The sequence below is a fragment of the Furipterus horrens genome, unplaced genomic scaffold (assembly GCF_987537825.1).
Source record: "Furipterus horrens unplaced genomic scaffold, mFurHor1.1.pri manual_scaffold_6, whole genome shotgun sequence".
NCBI lineage: Eukaryota > Metazoa > Chordata > Mammalia > Chiroptera > Furipteridae > Furipterus > Furipterus horrens.
The window spans coordinates 147,246,570-147,269,929 of NW_028327176.1; the positions used below are offsets into that span (position 1 = coordinate 147,246,570).

Genomic DNA, 23,360 nt, shown 5'->3' on the forward strand with positions numbered 1-23,360 from the left:
TAGAAAAGACATTGCAGCCTGAGGTGGAAGGAGAGATGGTATTAAAAACAACCACCTATATGAGGCAAGCAGGAAAAGTGGGAGACTTGTGTCAGTGATCTAAACAGTAATTGCAAAGGGGTGCCTGCTCTAAATGGACCCTTTGCATCATTGTTTCTCTGAATTAGAGGATTCCTTGCTGAAGGCACAAGACCATTGAAGGAAGTAAAGCATCTGGTTTGTTTTGTAATGAGAAGCAGGAATGCAAGGTCTACGCTCTTAATAATAAACAAACAGGACATTGTATGCCATCATCACAGGATGTCCTTCCTTCAACAAAGGACTGACTGGGGCTGGAGGAAAAGCCGGACAGGGCTCAGAATGACAGGGCTCAGAACGAGCCCCACTAATTACTGCCTCTGTCTGCCCTCCACTTGGAGTGACCAGTTCAGCGTTCCCTTTAACTGGGAAGCGATTAATGTGCCACACGCTTACACACTTCTCGAAAGTCTGGCTGTGTGTTTGGGGTGGGGGGAGAGAAAAGGCAACGAAATGTTAATCGGTAGGATAACTTTTTCCTGTTTCCCTATTTACTACATAGTTGAGAGAGGGACGTTAGTTCCTCTAAATTTGAATGCGTTTTAGCAGGAGAAATGGAAGCTCACAGGTTAGTGTGTGTGTATGTGAAAACGTGTATTTCATAGGTAATAGCTTGAGGACTAGACGGCTACATTTTATTACATTAGATGCAAAAGTAATTTCCCTTGATCTTTTCAAATAAGTTTTGTGTAGTCTGTAACTGGATTTGAGCCGAGGAACTACAAAAAATTTAGGTAATTTTTAGGCTTCCCTTAATTTAAGGAGTGTGAGCCCCTGAAAAAGCCGCAGCAGGAAGGAGGGTGGCCTGGAGTATTTAGAATACAATACAGTCCCAGTAAACGTTGAGGTTACGTGCTTTCAAAGGGAAGAAGGAAGGTTTCAAGTGAACGTTGAGATTCACACGCGAAGAGAGGAAGCTGTCGGAGACTCGGGATCGGGGGAAAGCACGGGGCTGGGCTAAGTTGCGCTGGTCCAGGTGAGGCCACGCCCCCACTTCGGGCGCTGGTGTTGAGTCAATCAGACAAATGGGAAATCTGCAGCTGGGAGGGGAGAGCAGCCGCCGCGCTGGTTAACACAGACTGAAAGTGCTGCCGTGACACTCGGCCCTCCAGTGCTGCGGAGAGGCAGAGCAGCGCGCAGCACCTGTCTGCCGCCGAGAGCCGGGACGCGGGCGCCGGGCGGCCGACCATCAGGAGGGCACCGCCGAGGTGCGCGTCCGTCCCCAGCCCGCGAGGGGACGCGGAGGAAATGTGGACTGTGTAGAGAGATGAGCGACATTGATCTCCGATGTTGGATATTTGCTTGGAAAAACGTGTGGGTACGACCTTGGTAAGGAACTTGATCTTCTTCGTAAATCTGAAATTGATCTGAAAACTTTTTTTTTTATTTTTTGGCTAACGTAGTCGCAGTAGAAACCAGAAAGGCTTCGGCTTTAAGGCACTTAGAACTGTCAAACATGTATAAGACTTTTTCCTTATGAATCATTAACCCTTTCAGTTCTAGGCATAATTGTCAATTCAGTGAAATTTCAGTAGTGGCTTCTGCCCGCCCCCATCAAACCAAGTAACCATACCGGGCTGGCTTATTTTTTTAATTTTGTTTTATTTCAGTATTTATTTGGCATCATGACTGTACATTTTGCAACTAAATAAAAATGAGCAGAGTATTTAAATCGTAACTGAAGGAAAGACAACTTTGCTTCTGACTTAAAAAAAAAAACAAAAACGCATCATGTTTAAGGAAGAGAGAAAAGAATGTGGAAGCCACCCTGAGGGACTTACACAGTGTTGTGTGTACATTCTAAGGGGGTCACGTTCTTACATGGAAATGATACCCATGTCCCTACTTTTTATCAAACACGTTTATATGGAAAAAGGTCGCAGAAGTTGTTTACCTTTTCTCTCTCTCTCTTTGGAAAACACTATCTGCCGGTGAGGGGAGACTTGCGGGAATATCCTGACCCACTCACAAGTGGAAGCAGAGTGGGTCCTCTGAGTCTTCTCTATTTGTTATAACTTCAGTTACAGTAAACTGTGGCATATCAGTGACTTCTGGGAATTTGTACACTTTCAGATTTAAATGGAAAGTGCTATTTGTAGCTGAGGGCTCCTGAAGGAATTCTCTCCCGGGAATTCTATTGAACAGTTTTATGTTTTGTTTTTGCTTTTTCAATTTGCCGTGAGATGCCCACAAGTCAAAAGACACTGTGGGGCGATTTGCCCCCTCGCGCGTTTTTCCTCCTCTTTTCCTGTGGTCCAAACAATTTTGAAAGCTGCACCTCGATGATGCTGGCAGGATGCAATCCTTTCCAGACTTGAGAGGATGAAAGAGAGCGTGCAGCGAAGGGGGGGTGGGGGGGGGCAAGTTGTTTTGAAAGTTGTTTTGCATTGGGAGCTGGTGGGAAAGTTCAGTCTTCCCCATTTGGAAAAGTCAGGCTGGGTTCCGCTCCTGCACCACACGCGCTTTCCATTTTTAGCTTCATTCACAGGCAGACAGAGCTCCTTCCTCTTCCTCTCCTTGTTTGTGACACTTTTCTGAGGCAGCTTTTCCACAGCACTGAGGGTCTGGCAGCCATGACCCCAGGCATTCTGGGACACAGGACTGAGCGCCCACAACATTTTTCTGCTGTGAGAGGTAAAGCCAGGGATTGTTCAGAGGTGGTTCTTTTTTCTTTTTTTCCCCTCAAATCAAGTTGCCACACTTTTTTCTTCTTCTTTTCTTAACTTCAAGTAGCATTCTAAAATCCTGCTTCTTCAAGGCAATCTTCTTTATACTGCTTTTTGGCTCTTATTCAACTGAACCAAGCACTCCGCATCTGCTTTTAAAGTCTTCAGACTGCTGTGTTAGTCATAGCCTCTCGGAGGGAGCCACAGGACAATGGGGATTAAAGGCCTTGCCCTTCTCTTCCAGGCTGCCCCGAAGTGTAGCTCCAGCGCTGTGAGGTTTCAAGGGTTGACAGAGGGGACCATGAAAATGGACATGGAGGATGCGGATATGACTCTGTGGACTGAGGCTGAGTTTGAAGAGAAATGTACCTACATTGTGAATGATCACCCCTGGGATTCTGGAGCTGACAGAGGGGCTTCAGTTCAGGCAGAGGCATCCTTACCCAGGAATCTGCTTTTCAAATATGCCACAAACAGCAAAGAGGTAAGTCGCTGGTTTATTGCAGAGGCAGATTGGCCTCTGGTGCCAAACCTCTCTACTTGCCCTTCAGGCCTCCTGTATCTGTGAGGATCTGTAAGTACCAGGCAATAACTGATCACTTACTTCACTTCTTTCATTGCTTTCTCTTTCCCTAAGTCAGTCCTGGCCCACTTCCTCAGCCCTCCACTGTTCCACAGAAACTAGCAAACAGTTAAACCTTTTGGCAAGTTGACATGTCTTGGCAAAGCCCAGCTGCAGCACGGGGTGGATGAAATAGTCAGCGAGCTTAGAGAAAGCCTCTGGCCACTCCACTTGCTGGCCCTAGCCACCAGGTGTACGATAGCTTTGAGGGAGAAAACTCTTTCTTAGAAAAGAGTTTGTCATGTTTCTTTTGTCTCCTTTGGGTCATTAGATGGCTTTATTCTTTTTAACGAGCTAGCTTTATTGGCTGGGTTTCTAAAATTATTCTCAAAACCCTGAGGTGTTTATGAACTGAAGTGATGGCATAAACCAAGAAGAGGGTCATGTAAAAGTGTCCTCTGTCCGGATGACTTCAGAGCTCACCACTGTTTATCTGAGGCAGCTCCTAGGCTCTGGCCAGGCTGGCAGGCTGATCCCTACTGGCCTCTGAAGTGGGTACACTCTTTGTTGTTTCAAAGGGGCCAAAAACCCCAACTTGGAATGAGCAAAGGATTTGTGCTTACCCTTTTATATAACGATTATAGCTAGGCGTGATGTTTAGCTGTGAAAGAACTTGCAGAACCACCTCTTATTTTGAGCGTTCGGCTACCACAGTTGCTGTCACTAGTTGACTGTGCTGAGTTGTAGCAATTGAGAGCTCAACAGACCAGCATGACCACAAGCCACTGTCAGTTCTACTATGGTCTTCAGAGAGCAGTGAGAAGGAGATCCTTGGCTGTAGGAATCCATAATCTGATATTGGGACTATTCACGGTAGCCATAGAAAATCACTTCCTTCTGGAAGGAACAGCATTTGAAGGGTCCAGGGAGCCTGTTTGGGAAATACTTTTTGTCTCTTTCCTGTTTGTGTCTGAGTTCAGTGTTTTTGGTAAAGGGGAGACACAGCTGTCTAAAATTAAATAGAGCAACTCTACTTCGAGTTTCACTAAAAAGTAACTTTTTTTTTTCCCCTCTGCTGGGAGAATGGAGGCAGACTTTATAAAAAGCAAAATTTAAATTGTAGCTGTACACAAACATTACTAAAAATGTAAACCCAGAGGTCAGCCTTAATTATACCTCTTTCTTCAAATAACACTCTTCTCAATAGAAAGTCTCTTAATATGTGGCCCCTGGAATCAATGTCAGATCTGTTTGGGTATTTAAGGTTTAGCTGTGGCTTTAAAAGGTGCAGTGTTTTTCCCATATCAGATTTGACCAAATATTGATCTGTTCCTGGGTTCATTTGTGCTGTATTGTCCTGTCCAGCCCATTGGGACCGAAATAAATCTCCATTCCATGGGTCACCTTTGCCTTTTAATTCTATAGTGCTCTTAAGCTCAGTTCAGTGCAGAGCTTAAGTTTTTCCATTTCCATCATTTGACTTAAAATCATATAGCTAAATTTAGTAATGCCCTTAGATCATGTAGTCCAAGGTTCAGAAAGATGGTCACTTACCCAAGGTGAATAGTTAAAACCAGAGCCAAGACTTGGAGGGAGCAAAGTCCTTCTGACTTCCTAGCCGGTGCTTCTTGATTATGCTACACTGGCCCCTCTTGGTGTCACTGTGGTTTTATTTATAGTCTCAACCTATTTCAGATTGATCCTTTATTAAGCTTGTTTAGTTCTTTTCTTTTTCTGAACATATAGCTCCCTATTTCAGTATGTTCAGCACGCAGAAAAACATGCAGTGCCTGTATTCCTTAAGAGGGTCCTTCAAAACTAAACTAAATAAGAGTTCAGAGCTCTCTTATTCTATTTTCCTGAATTTTATTTAACTGAAACACTTGACTAAAATAGTACATCTTCAGTTCCTAATCTTAAAAGCAACCAGGAAACCAACTTAAATGTAATAACTGTCTGAGGCTTTCTCTGGAATTTGTATGCTTTTTTCTGTTTCTCCCTTCCTTTCCAAACTTTGGGAAAAAAACAGCTCCCTTAAGGTGGTGAAAGAGGGCTGTAGGTTTGGGCCATTGAGGGTGTGATTGCTGCAAACCGGTTCTCAAACAGGGACCTTTAGGATTGATGAACAGTTTACATTATTGTTATTCAGTTAGTGCCACAAGCTGCGGAAATAGGTAAAAAAATTTTTTTTAAATAAAAATAAAAAGCAGCTTTTCTACATGTTGTTTTCATCCGATTGATTTGACTTGCCCTTTAAATGCTTTCATTTAAGTAGCAGAAGATGTTACATTCTGTACTGTTGTGCTGACATACTTGGGGATTTTTTTTTAACAAGACCTTTTTTCATTATGAATTTGTGCTATGTGTCAGCACCTTTTTTTTTTCTTTTGGTTTAAAAACAAAACATACAAACCGTATTTCTGATCTTGACCCTCATTTTTAGATTTGGTTTAGAATCATTCTGCACCTTTAATGAGACTGTTCTTACTTCCTATTTCCAGAACTCAAACCAAATATAGACATACTATTCAAAACTTTTAAAACTTTTTAAACTGATGCATTATTCTTTTAGGGGGATTTTCCCCTTGTCCTCCTGAAATAATTCTCTATGAATATTTGAATATAGAAAGATCTGTTTAAACATTTATAAGTGAGAATCAGTAGCCTTAACTGAAGTTGCTTACGTTCTAGAAGTGCTGTGGCTCTGAATCTGACCTCCCAAAGTTGTGTGGTGATAAACATCAGATGGATGATGGGGACTCATTCAGGGTCCACTTGATTGAAGTCCATTATTAACTCAAGCCATCTGTAAAAAAGTATCTTGCCACAATGTGCAATTCCCTTTTCTTTCTACTGCCTTTTATTTGGGAGACAATGTAGTGAGGCATTACCACATTTCCTTTAATATAAAGATAATTAAGGAGGAAACCTTCCAAAAACATCTCCAGTCACTCCACCCCTTTTTAAAAAATGGGGTGCATTACAAGCTGAAGTCTTGGTCCATGACAGAGTTCTAGTCCTTATAATTGTAATTGAATGAGGCATTTTATGGGTGGGGGGGTAGCTAGTAATTAAAATGATATTAATGTAATCTGAGGTGAGGATGCTCATATCACATTTGAATGATGTTCCTGGTTAAAACCCACTACTGTCTGTGTGTCTGAATACTCCCTAAAGGAGGAATTTGCTTTAATAAACAAACAAACAACTATATTCCCTTTGCTATCAGATTTTTATTTCACCCTCCCCCCAACCCCATCCTAAGTTGTGGAATCTTCATTTTGTGTAGAAGCCACAGACCTCAGGGGGGTGTTCTCTAAATGAGACCACTGACAAAGACAGATCTGCTCACGTGGTGGAGGGGTCAGCTCTGCACATAACCATGACATTGAAGAGCTTCTGGGGGACAAGAAGTGTTGAGTCCAGCGTCCTCTCGCTGATAGGTTTATAGAAGGCACATAGCAGCCTGTCCCCAGCAGAAATTCTTTAGGACCCTGGTCAGTTCCAGTGAAGTTTCCTTCCTGAGCTAGGTGAACACATTCTTAGTCTTGTTAGGGCTGTGAAATCCAGGGCACACACTAGGTTCCTCTGTATCATGTGCTTGCTCCTAGGATGGATTGTTGTTGGCTAAGATTCACGTCTGGCTGGATCTTTCCAGGGCCAGAGGGAGAACTGTGACCTAGTCTTCCACTTCCCATTAAAAAAAAAAAAACCCTCTGCTTCCTGTTCTCTTTAATAGCTACCTGGCTGAGCACTGTACTCTTAGAGTTGCAGCTGTTATGTCCTCTTTGAATAATGTCTCAGACATGAATTTGAGATGAAGGTGTTTACTGTGTATTAGAGCACTTGACTGGGAATGGATATAGATGACATTAGATACATCGTTCCTTCCCACCGAAAAATCCTATGATTTTGTGTCCATGTATCCATATGTATAAGTTTAAATGTATCCTATAGCTTTGTGTATAATAAGAAATTAAAATATTAAGGCTCTGTCCCACTTCTAAAGATAATCTGATATTGAGGTTCTTTTATTTGTTTGGGGCCTTAGGGTTTTCATTGATCTCTCTTTCACCACAGCCACTCCTCCTTCGAGTTGTTCTCCTGTCTTGCCTGCTGTATTGCATTTGTAAGATTATAGATGGGAAGAGTTACTTCCAAGGGTGCCTGAGAGCTTCCCCAGTGATTTGCCCACATTGCTCAAATAGGTATTGGGTAGCTTATGTCTTCTGCAAATTTCTAGTTGACCTCTTTTGGCCATAGGAAAATGTTGTGTGTTTCTAATGTGAGATCAGTAGCTGAAAATCGATAGGCCCGTAGTTAAAAGAATGGCAATCAGAAGAAAAACCCTGACCTCAATGTAATGCTTCTTGTTGGTAATCAGGCTCTGACTCCTAAGACACTGCCTGCAAGAGACTATAATTTAAAACAAAGTTGATGAACCAGTTGAGTACCTTTCCTAAAATTACTGCTTTAAAGTGGATATGTTGAAAATATCAACTGCTAATTATTGGCTCACCAACAAATGGCATTATTTGTTTTTCCTGTTTGTCATTTTAATATTATGGAATAATCATTCAAATATGAATGCCAAATGATTTGCGTGCCATAGAAGTCAATTCCATGAATTTTTCAAGTTAGTTAGGTTCAATAATGTATCACAAACAATGAGCCTCTGAATAAGCAAGTCTACTTAGGCTTTATTTAATATGTATTTTTATCTTGAGACTGTTCTGAGGTACTCCTGTCCCCAGTAGTCATACTGCCAACAAATACCAATAATGACAGACTTATTGAAAGGGCAGAGAGATGTAAATGAAGACAGAGGAAGAGGGTGAAATGAACATCTGCTTTTTTCACCTGTCTGCCAGAAATTCATAAAAGACCAAAAATAACACTCTAGTTCACCAACGTTGTTTCAACTTGTGTTAGGTGTAGAAAACAATTTTTTTCTGTCTTTCCAGTCTGGGTATGCTCCATTGGCTTGTATATTGAATTATACATTGCTTTTTAAAAAATTATTGGCTGATAAGAAATGTGTATGAGAAAGACTGATCTATCCCTCCCTTATAGGTATGCTTATTCTATATGAATTTAAACAGAGGTTTGAGTTCTTGATGTAATTTAATGACGTGTCAGTGCATATCATAACCAAAATTATAGATTGCACTCTGAACATTTATTGATTTATATATCTGGAGTTATCATTTCAGGTACATAATTATACAGGAACTACCAGATAATAAAAACTGGAAATAAATATTGTCTTTTCCTCCTTTCTTTGTCCTTTTCAGTAGGTATTTAGTAACTAATTTGTTGGCTCTTTTGGATGAGAAGGATTTAAAAATGGAAAAGTGAGTGAACAAAAACCAAAAGAAAACTGTAACTGCAAAATGTAGTAAAGGACTACTTATTGAGTTTTTTGAATAGTGATAAATTGCTTCCTGATTTGTGGTTGGTGGTTATTTTTCACCCCCTCTTAAAGAAATTTACGATCAAGGAGGAACTGGCATAGTTGACACGTTTCTTAAGTAAGGCCCTACAAAGTCAAAATGTGTGATACAACCAGTCAGAGAAGGTCATTTCCTCAGATCTTAGAACCCACAGGTCTCAGAACCCACAACTTTCCTCAGTATTAATTCCATTTCAAAGGAGGACTTTTGACCACTGTTGAGTAGAAAATACTACAGAAGAACAAAGTCACTTGATCTTTCCTCTTATAAAGAGAACTTACAAACTATGAAAAAAAAAAAAAAAGAAAAAGCCTCATCTGGGTTGAAAAAAATAGAATGTATTTGGTTTTTGGTTCCTTAGGCCTTTGTGGAACAACCAAAGAGCATTATTTTGGTTTCTGAGGTTAAAACTTATTTGATTCCCCTCAAGTACACTGTGTTTATGGTTTGAGGGAGAAGGAGAAATAGGAAACTAGGAGGAGGCTGAAATGGTCTAACCTTGACCATCTAATTCTGCAATATCTGATTCCTTATTCTAAAACAGAATGGTTACCCTCTATTCTTCTTGCATAAAAAGTAATAATAAAATAAAGGACCTTCAGTCAGTGGAGAATAATCCTCTAGACTATTCCTTGGGTTAAGTATTTGTTAATGATCTGGGAGTTGTAAAATGATCTTTCCCTAAGGTGAAGCTCGTTAACTACACAAGGCACCATATCATAAGTGTGTCATTGTTAGTTGCATTACCACTTAACAAATCAATTCACTGAAACAAAAAGATTGGTTAATATTTTACAGTGGAAGTAATTGTTTCATATATTTTTACCTCCTTTAGGTTATTGGAGTGGTGAGTAAAGAATACATACCAAAGGGAACACGTTTTGGACCTCTAATAGGTGAAATCTACACAGATGATACAGTTCCCAAGAATGCCAACAGGAAATATTTTTGGCGGGTAAGTATGGAAAATTCTTCCAGATTCATTAAGGAAAAAAAAAAAGAGCTAGAATTGCTGGGTCACTTCCTTTTTCAACTTGTACTGGGCCTCACCACAAGTATTCAGGGTCCCCATGGACACAGTGGATTCTAAGCAAGTATGATGAAACTAGCTAGTTGTTTGGCCCTGGAAACACAACCTGTATGTGGTTAGGGATGGAGATCTGGACTATATGTGAATCTTCGTTTTTGCAATTCATCGAGCTTTGTGATGAAAGGAAACAGTTTGTTACTTGCCTCAAGGGTAGGCTCATTTGCATTTCTCTGCAAGGAAGTAGTAATGAGTCACCAAGCCTTAGATTTCACCTTGTCTTGATTTTTAGCTGAGTTAACTTTAATTGAATGGAAGAATAATCATAAATGAATTATCTTGAAAATAAGTGCCATTAGAGAAGGATAGGTGGAAGGTAGCATTAGGAGAATGGAGACGGACCTTAGGACTAATCCTGTTTAAATTTGTCTGTACCACAAAACTATGGATTTGACAGTATGTAGATTCCATCCATAGCATCAGGAAAATGCTTACCATCATGCAAGATGATCAACTTCCCTATACCATCCAGTCAAAAAGTCTGGCCAATACAATTTCCTTTGGAATATCAGGGTTAGATAAGACATCAAAGGTGAACTAATTAGATGAAATCCTTGAGTAAAAGACCCTGAATTAGGAGTGAACAGAAAAAAAAAATCAGACTGCTTTCCATATCCCCATAGCTCTCTCTGAGATATTTAGTTTCCTTAATTAGATAATAAATATATGCTTACAAAACTGAAAGGTAATTTTTTTAATACATACTTGCACAAAAAGTACACGACTATTAGGAAATCGTTATTTGAACTTTTTTCATAAACTGCTGCATGGTAACAACAAAAACCAGATAATACTTACTTGGTAAAAGGCATATTTGGGGAACATTCGAAAGCTGTTCCTAAGAAACAGTATTTTTTTTAAAGCCAAGAAAGTTTGTGTTTTTAGAAACTTATTATTCTATTTTCCAAGCAAAATAACTTCCTCGTGCTTAAAATACATGACTTATAATGGGCAAAATGTAAGTGAGTGCACTTTTGCCTTTATTGCCAATAAATCTTCTCAGAAGTGAACCATAGAAATGTGTGTTCTTGGAGTCGCAGCCCTGAATTAAGACAATCTAGTATAAGTCTCATTAACGCCTGGCCATTTTGACAAAGGCAAGAAATACCTAGGAGCCACCTGTCTGTGTCCCAGTTCCCTAGTTCCTTAAGGATTCACTATAAGGAACTGAAATGCTGTCCTTGGGAGGATTTATTTGAATCACTCTTTCACATGCAAAGGATATTGTAGGAGATAACTTCCCACATGTTGTTAAAAGCATCCTGATTTTGCTGGCAGGAATATGAACATCTGTTGTGAGGAGAGAAAAAAGTTTCATGCAAATTACACAGTCAAAGAAGAGAAGAGATGTTCAAGTTGAGAAACCAGTGACATTTCTTGTAACTGTACTATGAGTCAGCAGGTTTTTAATCTTCTTGATAATATATGGAAATGTAGCGAGGTGATAGGGAGCAGTGTTCATTTGACGTATGAATTATTTTATTTTCTTGTGGGTGTGTATGTGTGAGGGAGAGTGTGTGTGTGTGTGTGACTTCATGGCATCGATATTTCTGCTTTTAAATGAGGATACAGTAAATTGTATTCTGTGGAAGGCTGACTGGAATCAACATACCCGTAGCTTTAGAAAGCAGTTTCCGCCCAACCAAGAGTGCAAGAGCGATGGAACCCCATGTTCCTGGAAGTTTGCACATCAGAGTAAACAAACTTGAAAACCCCTCTTCATAGCAGAATTCACCAGCCTTGTTCCATTTTCTCTTAACAAAACACACCGCAAAAGCTCTCACAAACTGCTTTGATGAAGCCACATGTATTTCCCCCTTCACAATTTACAGGAAGTTACTCTTAAAAGAAAGTGATTCTGGTGTTTACTGCCTGTATTAAAGAGACAGAGTTCCTTTTTGTCGCTGATAACGTTTGAGCGAAATACAGGATCAAGTTATGGTCTAACGTAGTATGTGACTAAGAACAAAGCAATCACCTGATCTCCAGTTAGAGCAAAATTTCTGCTACGAGCTGTGGAGACTACAAGTTGCAGATCACCAGGTATTGATCGTCTATGTATAAGGAAATTTCTTAAGTCTGAAGAAAAGGTGGTACCTCTTAAAAAGAGGGCGAGAGAGAGAAACTTCCTATGGAAGGGTAAGGCGTGTGTTTCTGAAGTAGTTTCAGTAGAATGTAAATTTTAATTTTTCCTATTCTTACCTCTGCCTTTTTTCCCGAGTGGACTGAGTGCATCTGTTAACCAGAAGTAATATTACTATAAGGCAGACTTTGAATTCTTCATTATGTGTTCCTTTAAAGAACGACTTAGTGTCTTCCTGTTCTTTTTCCAAAACACATGCCTATGGCTCTGAGAGCGGCGTTTCAGCCAGCCTCTTCACAGATAAGAGGGTTCCCTCTCCCCTCCTTTGGCAAGGCTGAACATGTTTATCAAGAGGAAAAGTGACTCCTCAGTAGACTGTCAAGTTCTGGCTTCTGTCCCGGTGTTCACTCTGTTATGGCAGGTGAAGTTCACCTTTGCCCCACCCAGTGCTTCCACAAAAAGGCAAGGTTCCAAGTATTCATATGAACAAGTGTTACTTCTGGACTCAGAGGCTTGGGGGTGGAGGATGTTTGCATCGTTTAAGCCTTGGGCGGGGGTGTAGGAAATGGCAAGTACAGAGGCCATAGAAAAAGTTGAGAGACTCGGATTGACGTAGTCAGTCGGCTTGGTCTTCTACCCAGTGACTCAAAGCATTAAAAGTCAGCATAATCAGAACTCAAGTTAGTAAGCATCACTCATTTGCCATTCGCTGCTGTAGCAAAAGTAGAACTCTGGTGGTTTGATTCGTCTGAGGCCACTAGCTCCTTAAATGAAATTTTGTGTTTCATTCTTCTATTATTTTTCCCACATGAAAAGATGATAAAAACTGAATGGAAAGGTAACTGACAAAGTGTGCCTTACCTGTTTCCGCCCTTATTTCTGCTGATTCAAGACTACTCTGGCCAAACTGATTTGATTCTTTTTCTAACTAGGCAATAGGGGACCAGAAGTCACACACGGTGCTTGCTGTGTTTATTCTTAGAGGTGCCGAGGGCTGACTTTCTTCAACCAGTTTGTCTTCTCTTTTGGACAGATCTTTTCCAGGGGGGAGCTTCACCACTTCATCGATGGCTTTAATGAGGAGAAAAGCAACTGGATGCGCTATGTGAATCCGGCGCACTCTGCCCGGGAGCAAAACCTGGCTGCGTGTCAGAACGGGATGAACATCTACTTCTATACCATTAAGCCCATTCCTGCCAACCAGGAGCTTCTTGTGTGGTATTGTCGGGACTTTGCAGAGAGGCTTCACTACCCTTATCCTGGAGAGCTGACAGTGATGAATCTCAGTAAGTGGATTACAGAACAAAAAAAATTATAAATGCCAGTCATGTCAGTTCTGCCCCTATGAGCTAATAACATGTTATTTAATTATATGTCTTCACCTGTTGGGCCAAGTAGGTGGCTTAAACTAGGCACGAAGAAGAGGGGGGAGAATTTTAGTGCCTATTTCCTAGTATAAAACTTGATTCAGTTAAAAAATATTAAGAGCTACTTTGAGTGTTTAATTCAGAAAGTCACGAAGAAATATAGGTCCAATTCTAATCTATCCCAAAGGGAGCAGGTAGAAGTAAAACAGAGATTGGTCCTTACACTGAGTTTGCAAGGTATAACCTTCCTTGTTTGTGCTGTTTGTTGGGGCCTAAAATGTGCATTGGAGTCTGGTAGAGATGCACATTTGGTTTTTGAGTTATGGTCTGATGTGGAAAATGAGGCTGGTTCTAGAAAAACTCGCAGCTATAATTTTTCAAAGATTCTTCTAAATGAATGACAAAATTTTATATCTTAGCTTCCTTCATCACTTGATCAGTATCATAGTAGCCACCTATCACTTTATCTTAACAAATTCTCAATTCCTAGTTTATAAGCTTTTACTTTTTTATTTGGTTAACGTTGTTGTCGTTACCTCTGCAAAGAGCTACTTCATTTTAGTCACTCTCCAGTGACGTCTATGAGCGATTTAAAAATTACCATAAAATTCCAGCCTGTTGCAACTGTGGTTGTGTGTTCTCAGTTACATTGCTAAATAATAAAGCATTTTTTTTAAATTAAATTTAAATTTTTTAAGTAAAATTTTAAACGTTTTGGTTTAAAATTTCAGCACCTATATGCTGGCATTTTTGTAAATTTTGGTTTTGAAATCATTTCAAACTTAAGGAGAAGCTGCAAGAATAGAACAAAGAATTCCCAGATGCTCTTTACTCAGAGTCATCAATTTGTTATTCCATTTGAAGGCTAAATTATTTTAGTTCACACTTTCGCCTTTGAGAGACCTTTGGAATGAATGTTAATATTAGCATAAATCAGAATTTTGACTTCGACTCTAGGACCAATTAACAAACCAATAATTTATCTTAGGTATAATTCAGCTCTATAGCTATTTAGTGCTCATCCCACAGTGTCTACCTTATCTCCCCATGATCTCAAGAATATATTTGTAGTTTTCTGAAAAACAGGGACTATAAGAGACTAAGGATCTCCGCTCTGTGATCACCTCTTAGATTTGTGTTTGTGGTACACACGCACACACGCACACATGTACACAGTGCACCCATGAGCTTCAGAAAAAGTCTTAGAATGTTTGGAAATGAACTGGCATCCAACATGAGCATGATGGGTATAATCAGGTCCTGACCAATCTTTTCCCTCATCTCTCATCACTGCTTCCAAGAATCTCCGTCATGTCGTTGTGCCAAGCATCCCAGGAGCCATTCAGCCATGTCACCATTTGTATGGGCTGAGCTAGGTACTCGGGGCCTAGTGGTAACAGACAACTTACATTCCAGCAGGGGTCTCATGGGGAGATACGCTGCTTCTCCTAACTTTCTCAGCATGGCAATTCACTTCCTCTTGAGGGTCTCCTTACGGTCCTTGGGCTTAATCATTCATGGATTCAGAGAAAGACTCTGATTTCTTTTTTTAAACAGTAACTCTATTTGAGGTAACGCACCCCAGTGACTTTGCACCAACCACAAAAAAAGCTGTTTTGTATACGTCCCTCAGGTCCTGCCAATCACAGAAAGATTTTAATGGCCTTGCATTTTTATTCCCCAATGAAAAGCTTTGCACAGTATTTTAAGATTCAAGTGCTTATCCTTTGTGTTGAGAAGCAACATTCTTGTATACTATGAAATTACCTTTCTTCCCTCAAATATCCCTTTTTGTTTATGCAGAATTTTTTTCTAAATGGTGGTTTAACATTTCCAAGTACCCTTTCATTGTCCAGTAATCATAGTAAAGAATGAGGGTTAACAATACCAGTCACATTAAGCCAAGACTCCTACTGCCAATTGTGAAACCAGTTGTCTTAGGTGTGGTAACTGATGATTGAGACTCCGATCAGGAAAATTTCCACTATTTCATCAGGCCTAAAAGGTAGTTTGTGTCGGTAAGTGTGTTGTGTTGGGTTTCCATGCTTCGAGGACAGGAAAGGTCTGTGCCAGAATCCCCGTGAGGGCCTTCAGTGGCGGCGATGGTTCAGCTGGTAGAGTGTTGAGGAGAGATTTGAAGCAAACTGAGATAAAGAAAAATAAATAGCCAGAAATCACAAATGGGCATTTTTTAAAACAAAAGAAAAGGAATCGGAACTATTAACTCCTACCCCTCCCAAGTTTTTTTTTTTTTTTCTATCTAACTAACCCATCTAGAAAACAGTTGACCAAATTATAGACTTCTAAATGTTAATCTGCTTTCTCAGTTTCAGTTGAAAACACTTTGTTTTGCCTACTGCAGAACTTCTAGGTTCTTTCTTGTAGTTTTGAGGGTTCTTATTATAGATCGAAAATGTGAGTCGGCATAATTAAGCCATTCAGAGCCTTCAGAAGCAGTTCACTCTTGAAATGACTCTGTCCGCCTACAGCCATTTAAGATTTAAGAACAAAAACAGATCTTGATTTTCTTTTTCATGTTAACTCAAACTGCTGCTGAGTGGGAGAGTCAGAAATGACACCAGCTCCACTGATTACTCAGCTGCTCAAGGATGAATTTTTAAAATGTACCTTCATGTGGACTGCCTGATTTCTGCCTTAGAACATCTTAGGAGGGGCTAACACTTCCCTCTGGATATTGTGTTGAAATAAGATGTAAATTGGTTTTTACAAAGGCATAAGAGATAGCAAACATTTATCGTGGATTTACTTTGTGCCTGCCACTGTGCTAAGCATTTTGCATAGAAAATGATGAGTTCCAACTTTCTTATTTGTTGGCCCAATCATTAGCTTTGCGCCAGTTCAATAATCGAATTAGTAAGGCCCTTCGTAAGAACACCTAATAGGAAGAACAATGTTATGAATGGACTTAAACTTCTTGTTTGCGGCTTTAATTTGTTGAGTTTTGGAATTAAGGAAGTATGGGAGCCACGGGAAAAATTAAGAGACTTAGATGTAATTTGCTATGTGAAAATGGCAGAAAGTTAAGATGGTGAAGTGCTTGGATTTTCATTTTATTAGGGTAACAACTTTATGTAGATGTCCCTGAATCATTGTTTTCAGCCTCCATAAAATCCCTTCCTGTGGCTGTGAAATAGATGTCTTGCCTATCAGTTTTCCAACTTCTTGTCTCTCTTCCTTCACATTTCAGCTTTAAAAAACAAAAGTGACAATTTGAACTTCCTGCCTGCTGGGCCTCACTGAAAGACTGATATTGGCCTGATAAGGGGATATTTATTTTGGTTTAGCAGCTTCAGAAATCCTTCTCCCTCAACAAGCTTTCCATCACTGCCCCCATCAGCATCTTCCCTGATAGTGTCTCGCTGTGTTTATTCTGGGGCTGCCGGCTCACCCGGGAGTAACTGATAACAGCTAGCAGCTGATAACATTCTCTCAGGGCTCTCAAACAGGGAATCGAATCCCTCCAGCCTGTCAGCCTGGAGAATGGATTTGAAGAGTTCAGAATTTGGAGCTCCAAAGAGTTCATTTTCTAGACCTATCAGATATCAAGCCTGGAGTTCCTTCTCTGTTAAATCAAACAGGAACATTTTTTTAAAGACGACGAATGCTATTTTTACAGAGGCTTCAGCCTCATCCCCTGAACTTGTCCTCTCCTAATACTGAGGCCTTCCTGCCTCTCGTGGTGTCACCCGCCAACAATGGCCGATGCCTCCCCTCTATTCCTACTGCTTAGGGCAGGTGTTCACGCTGGAGTGTTGCTCTCCCATAACCTGAGCTCCAGCCAAGCAGCATATGTTTTACTTTTGATTTCCAAGGAAGGCTGAGCTGGGAATTTTTGGTTTTCCCTCCTCTGAATGGTGTTTTCCTGAAGGCATCGTTCGCTCTGTGTGTTTGGAGGGGCAGGGCTGGCGATGGCCCGGGGTGTCTGGAAATGTCCTCGTTGCTGCTGTTCCTGAATAGTATATTTACCAAGTAATAATATGCCATCTTTTGGAATAAGTGCTTTCATCTTAGCTGCCTGTTTTCTTTGGTGCTCTAAGTAATTGAACTGGCTCGAGAAGGGCCTGTTGTGGTTTGGCAGAGAGACTGGGTCATGCCTTGTAATTCCAGGGACAGCATTGCTGGGAGCCTGGGTAGACCAGCAAAGCCTCGGTGAAATCCTTGTGTTGTCAGCAAATCGAGGGAAAGGGGTGGCACCTGCATTTCTAATCTCTCTATTAGGCATAGGCCGTTTGAACAGGGTTTTATCAAATTCACATTAAACAGGAATGAAGGCGAAAATTGATGACTGCTTATTACTTGAAATGAGTCTTAATCTTTCACATCTAGTTTGCAGGGTGTGCTGATTTCCCCAGAATGACATTTATTACGCGATGACAACCCCCACCCCGGTGTTTTTCCACTCCGTTTTAATGGAAGCTCTCCTATTCTTGCTTGAACAACACTTTTCCATCACAAGGTCTTTTTTTCTTTTTTGCTAGTGGAAACAAAATAATCCAAATGGTGCTGTTCACTCAATCAATGCTGCCAGTGCCCCGTTCTGCTGAGAAGGAAATGAAGCAGTTTTGAGTGAGCGGCCCGAACCCTCTAGAATGAGAGGGCGTTGAGAAAGCAGGTGTCTCTCGCCTGTGGCCAGCTGGTGCTCGGGTTTTCTCAGGGAGAGAACAACTTGGGCAATTTCACTTCAGTTCTCTGTACCCCTCTGAGTAATCGTCTTTTCTTTATTTCAGCCCAAACACAGAACCATCCAAAGCAGCAGAGCACTGAGAAAAATGACCTTTGCCCAAAGAATGTCCCCAAGTACAGCGTGAAAGAAATTCTAAAATTGGACTCCAACCCCTCCAAAGGAAAGGACTTCTACCGTTCGAACATTTCACCCCTCACTTCAGAAAAGGATGCGGACTTCAGAAAAAACGGGAGCCCTGACATGCCCTTCTACCCTCGGGTTGTATACCCGATCCGGGCCCCTCTGCCGGAAGACTTTTTGAAAGCTTCCCTGGCCTATGGGATGGAGAGGCCGACGTACATCACTCACTCCCCGCTGCCCTCCTCCACAACGCCCAGTCCCTCAGCGAGCAGCCCCGACCAAAGCCTCAAGAGCGCCAGCCCTCACAGCAGCCCAGGGAACACCATGTCGCCTCTGGCTCCTGGCTCTCAAGAACACCGGGACTCCTACCCTTACTTGAACGCACCCTATGGCACCGAAGGTCTGGGTTCTTACCCTGGATACGCGCCTCCCCACCACCTCCCACCGGCCTTCATCCCCTCCTACAACACTCACTACCCCAAGTTCCTTTTGCCCCCCTACAGCATGAACTGTAACAGCCTGAGCACCGTGGGCAGCATCAACGGCATCAACAACTTTGGCCTCTTCCCCAGGTTGTACCCAGTCTACAGTAACCTCCTCGGTGGGGGCAGCCTGCCTCACCCCATGCTCAACCCGGCCACCCTCCCGAGCTCGCTGCCCTCGGAAGGAGCTCGCAGGCTGCTTCAGCCCGAACATCCCAGAGATGTGCTGGTCCCCGCACCCCACAGTGCCTTCTCCCTCACCGGGGCCGCCGCCAGCATGAAGGACAAGGTGTGCAGCCCTACCAGCGGGTCACCCACTGCGGGCACGGCTGCCACGGCAGAGCACGTGGTGCAGCCCAAAGCTACCTCAGCAGTGACGGCAGCCCCCAGCAGTGACGAAGCCATGAGTCTCATAAAAAACAAGAGAAACGTGACTGGCTACAAGACACTTCCCTACCCCTTGAAGAAGCAGAACGGCAAGATTAAGTATGAATGCAACGTTTGCTCCAAGACTTTCGGCCAGCTCTCAAATCTGAAGGTAAGCCTGGAAGGAGAACGTTCTGGTTGTCTGCTTGTGTCTGTCGCTGTGAGTGCGCCCGCATGTTTGTGTTTAGCTGGCTTTCCACCTGTTACAAATTTCATTTTCCACAGCGTGAGATCGGGGCCAGGAATAGTTGACGTGGGTTTGACTTTGTATTTGCCTCATCTGGCTGTGTGACTTTGGACAAGTTACTTCCCCACTCCTAAGTTTCTTCTGAGTAATAAGATCATGGGGTGTGGGCTGGAAGATCAATTGAAAGTCCCTGCTAGCCTGTAACTTTTATTCCTTTAGCTCAAACAAAACAAAGTGTTCTGAAAACCTCAGGGCTTTATTTGTTCTGTTTAGGACTTCATCTTGATGCTTCTCTTAAGATCTTTGCATCATAAACACCCGAGACCTTGGGCAGGAAGGTTAGGTCTTCCAGACAACTGAGATCAGAGCTAACAAACACATGTGGCTTCTTCCCAGGTCCACCTCAGAGTGCACAGTGGAGAACGGCCTTTCAAATGTCAGACTTGCAACAAAGGCTTTACTCAGCTCGCTCACCTGCAGAAACACTACCTGGTACACACGGGAGAAAAGCCACATGAATGCCAGGTGGGCAGTCTTTGGGGGTAGAACTTTTGACCTTTGTAGAACATGTCTGAGGAGTCGCCCTCCCCAGGTCCTAGAGCCCAGAGATTAGCCAACACGAGAATTCGGCCTGGCCACGGACAGACAGCCCTGTTCCTACTGCGAGCTGAGATGATGACACAGCCGGCTGCAGTGGGTGGAAGCTGGGAGGGGAAATAAACACCACCTCGTGTGCAGTGTGGCCACATCGCCCTGTTTGCTTAAGGCCACACCATAGGTGCCACAGGGAGGCTTCTCGCCTCCCAGGTTGCTGGGCGTCGCCTGGTAAGCTTGCCCTTCCCACTGGCAGCTCTTCATCTTCTGGTCTCCCCCTCCCCCTTCCCTGCCCTGTCCCCCACTGCAGGTCTGCCACAAGCGATTTAGCAGCACCAGCAATCTCAAGACCCACCTGCGACTCCACTCCGGAGAGAAACCTTACCAATGCAAGGTGTGCCCTGCCAAGTTCACCCAGTTTGTGCACCTGAAACTCCACAAGCGCCTACACACCCGGGAGCGGCCCCACAAGTGTGCCCATTGCCACAAGAACTACATCCATCTCTGCAGCCTCAAGGTCCACCTGAAGGGGAACTGTCCTGTGGCCCCAACCACGGGGCTGTGTTTGGAGGACCTGACCCGAATCAATGAAGAAATTGAGAAGTTTGACATCAGTGACAATGCCGACCGGCTCGAGGACATGGAGGACAACATCGATGTGACCTCTGTGGTAGAGAAGGAAATTCTGGCTGTGGTCAGGAAGGAGAAAGAAGAAACTGGCCTGAAAGTGTCTTTGCAAAGAAACCTGGGGAATGGACTCCTCTCAGGGTGTAACCTTTATGAGTCATCAGACCCATCCCTCATGAAGTTGCCTCACAGCAACCCACTACCTCTGGGACCTGTCAAGGTCAAACAAGAAACAGTCGAACCAGTGGATCCTTAAGATTTTCAGAAAATAACAAGTGTTTTGTTTTTGTTTCTTAACTTATGACTTGGCGAGTCAGGGTGCCTGCAGCAAATTTCTTGTACATAAATCCAGTTCTGCATAGCTCTCCTGACGGCAGGTGGTTTCCCTGCATCTCTCTGGAATTAAAGAAGGAACCCCAAAGTTACTAAAATCTCAGGGCATAAATGAGGCAAAGACAATATATATATACATATTATATATACTTATTTACACCCCATCTATATATTTGAACCTGTGTTGTGAATATGTTTGCATAGCCTTCCCATTGCTAAGACTATTGCCTAGCCATAATTATTTTTTCAATGATAATCCTTCATAATTTATTATACAGTTTATCATTCAAAAAGCAATAATTAAAAACGTTTACAGTGACTGGAAAAAATTCCTTGTAATTTGAGTATAAATGTTGTATTTTTATCTTGTGGCCATTCTTTGTAGACAATTTCTGCACATCTGTTTAAGTACCTAAGATTCAGTTAACAAATACATTACTTCAGTCAACCTCCTTCTTTAATAAGGGTTTGAAAATGAGGTTTTGGTATTGCCAGTTTAGACAGTTTTGATGTGTTAATTCATAGGATCATCTTATTTGAACAGCATTTGTACAACTTCGGGATATGTGAGCAGAGTTACCCAATAATCACTTCAATAGAATAAACAAGAAAGGGAATCTTGTGTGTTTCTGTAGATAGTTCAGTTATTTTTCCCCTAACCAGAGATTTACTAGAAAGGTGACAAGGCTTTGCCAGCCTATCTCCCTCTCCAAAAAGGAGGGCAATCCCACCCCCAAAGTCATGTTCCCATTCAGAGTGGCGACGTGACTTTTGTTTCCCACCTTATCTGAAAATGTGAAGAAGACAAAATGCCATATTTAAAACCACTGCGAAACTTCCTAAAGCACAGATGGTTTAGTGTGTGTGAGGTTTGGGGGCTTGAGTCTGGGTGATGTTTTTATTGTAGGGGTTTTATTGTTATGTCAAAATTGCACAAACACGGTGCTCTACCAAGAAGGATTTGAGGTGGAAAGGCTCAGGCCACATTTTAAAAACAAAAACAAAAAACAAAAACGGGTATTCTCGTTGTCTTGGGGTAAAAGCGGGTAATGAGCATTCCTATCCCCGACACATCAATTGTATTCTTTCTGTAAAACTCAAGATTGTCCTCAGTATTTGTGTTTTTACATTTTATGGTTAATTTAATTGAAGATGAAAGGGCATTGCAAAGTTGTTCAACAACATTTACCTCATTGAGTGTGTCCAGTAGAGCAGGAAGTGATGTCTTATCTAATGATTTGCTACTCTAGATGAAACGAAGTATGCTCCGGAAAGATAGAACCAGTGCCATTCTATCTTTTACTCTGCTTAGCCCAAAGATTACATGTCGGCATTCAAGGTGTAGCGAAGAATGATGTATATTTATAAATCTATTTATACCACTGTACCATGTGTATATATATAATATATTTATAACCACTTAAATTGTGAACCAAACCATGTAAAAAAAAAAAAAAAACCCTACTTTTCCTAAGGGGGGAAAAAAAAGAAAAGAAAAAAGAAAAACCTTTCTGAAACTTTAACACTTGATGACCTCACAATCATATTGAGCTTGGGCATCCCCCACTCTTGTAAGAGACCCTAAAACCTTGGCGCAAAGGTGGGGATCACATAACAACCAGGGAGAAAGAGAGACATTGTTTTCTTTTACTGTTAAGGAGGATCTAAGATGGCTTTATTTTCGTTTTGCCACATTATGATTATGTGGTCACACCCAAGTCATGGAACTAAAAATTCATTCTTACTCCTTGACCATTGTAAATTTTTTGTCTCTTCCTCTTCCTCCTTCCTAAGTAGCTGATGTATCACTAATCAATCTAGTTTAGATATACTCAACATTTTGTTGATGGTAACTAATGTCAACCTGCAGAAGAGAACAACAAATTTAGGATAATCCAGGGAAACCTAAGAGCCTTACTGATCTGTTCCTATAAGTAGCAAAACTGACAATTTTTTATGTAGCAGTGTTTGACAAACACAGTCCTTAATTATAGGGAAACCAAAGCATCACACTGACATTGCCACCAAATACTTTCTATTCTCAACCACTCATTTGTTCTCTTTTCCCCTTTTTGTGCTTTCTTGTATGTGGGATTTTTACCAAAACCTGCACAGTGGCTCAAGACTTCCTGCTTCTCTGCACCATCTGACTTTTCCTCCTAGGCCTCTTACATGTTAAGTGTTGAGCCCACAGTCAACAGTGGTTTTCTTTGTTTTTCCTCAAAGTTAAAACTGACCAAAGTTATGGGCTTTTTTCTTTGCTAGAACAACAAACTCTCTTATGTTTACGTACAGTTTACATTGTTATTTATGTGCAAATTGTCAAAATGTAAATTAAATATAAATGTTCATGCTTTACCAATGCTTGTCTAGCGTCTTGAGTGAGAGGCCAGTGAGCAACTTCTTAACCACACTCCAAAGGTGGCCCCAGAACAGATTTTGAACATGGCACAATTTGTCTCTCTCCTGTCCCCTCAACCCCCACAGCCATGATTCCCTCATTTCCACACCTCCATCAGGAAGAGCACGTGGGAGTGATCTGAAGAGTTGATCTGTTAGCTCTCCAATAACTCAGCAGTGTAAGATTTTT

The 23,360-nt window shown here is 41.7% G+C and overlaps 1 protein-coding gene across 2 annotated transcripts; it reads left to right on the forward strand.

Annotated features, from left to right (window-relative positions):
• The first annotated feature begins 1,297 nt into the window (after positions 1 to 1,297).
• PRDM1 (PR/SET domain 1) lies at positions 1,298 to 23,132 on the forward strand. Of its 2 annotated transcripts, XM_090279710.1 has the most exons (7): positions 1,298 to 1,407; positions 2,989 to 3,228; positions 9,595 to 9,714; positions 12,963 to 13,215; positions 18,045 to 19,141; positions 19,613 to 19,741; positions 20,121 to 23,132. In XM_090279710.1, the coding sequence occupies exons 1-7, from the start codon at positions 1,366 to 1,368 to the stop codon at positions 20,691 to 20,693; spliced, it is 2,454 nt and encodes an 817-aa protein (XP_090135836.1). In that variant the 5' UTR covers positions 1,298 to 1,365; the 3' UTR covers positions 20,694 to 23,132. The 2 variants fall into 2 exon arrangements, with proteins under 2 accessions (XP_090135836.1, XP_090135837.1); XM_090279711.1 differs by lacking the exon at positions 19,613 to 19,741.
• The last annotated feature ends 228 nt before the right edge of the window (positions 23,133 to 23,360 follow it).

Excerpts from the sequence above, each read along its gene's own strand:
- PRDM1 (XM_090279710.1), top strand. The coding sequence starts at position 1,366 with ATGTTGGATATTTGCTTGGAAAAACGTGTGGGTACGACCTTG. Across the intron at positions 3,229-9,594 it reads ATGCCACAAACAGCAAAGAG|GTTATTGGAGTGGTGAGTAA; the intron begins GTAAGTCGCTGG and ends TACCTCCTTTAG. Across the intron at positions 19,742-20,120 it reads AAAAGCCACATGAATGCCAG|GTCTGCCACAAGCGATTTAG; the intron begins GTGGGCAGTCTT and ends CCCCCACTGCAG.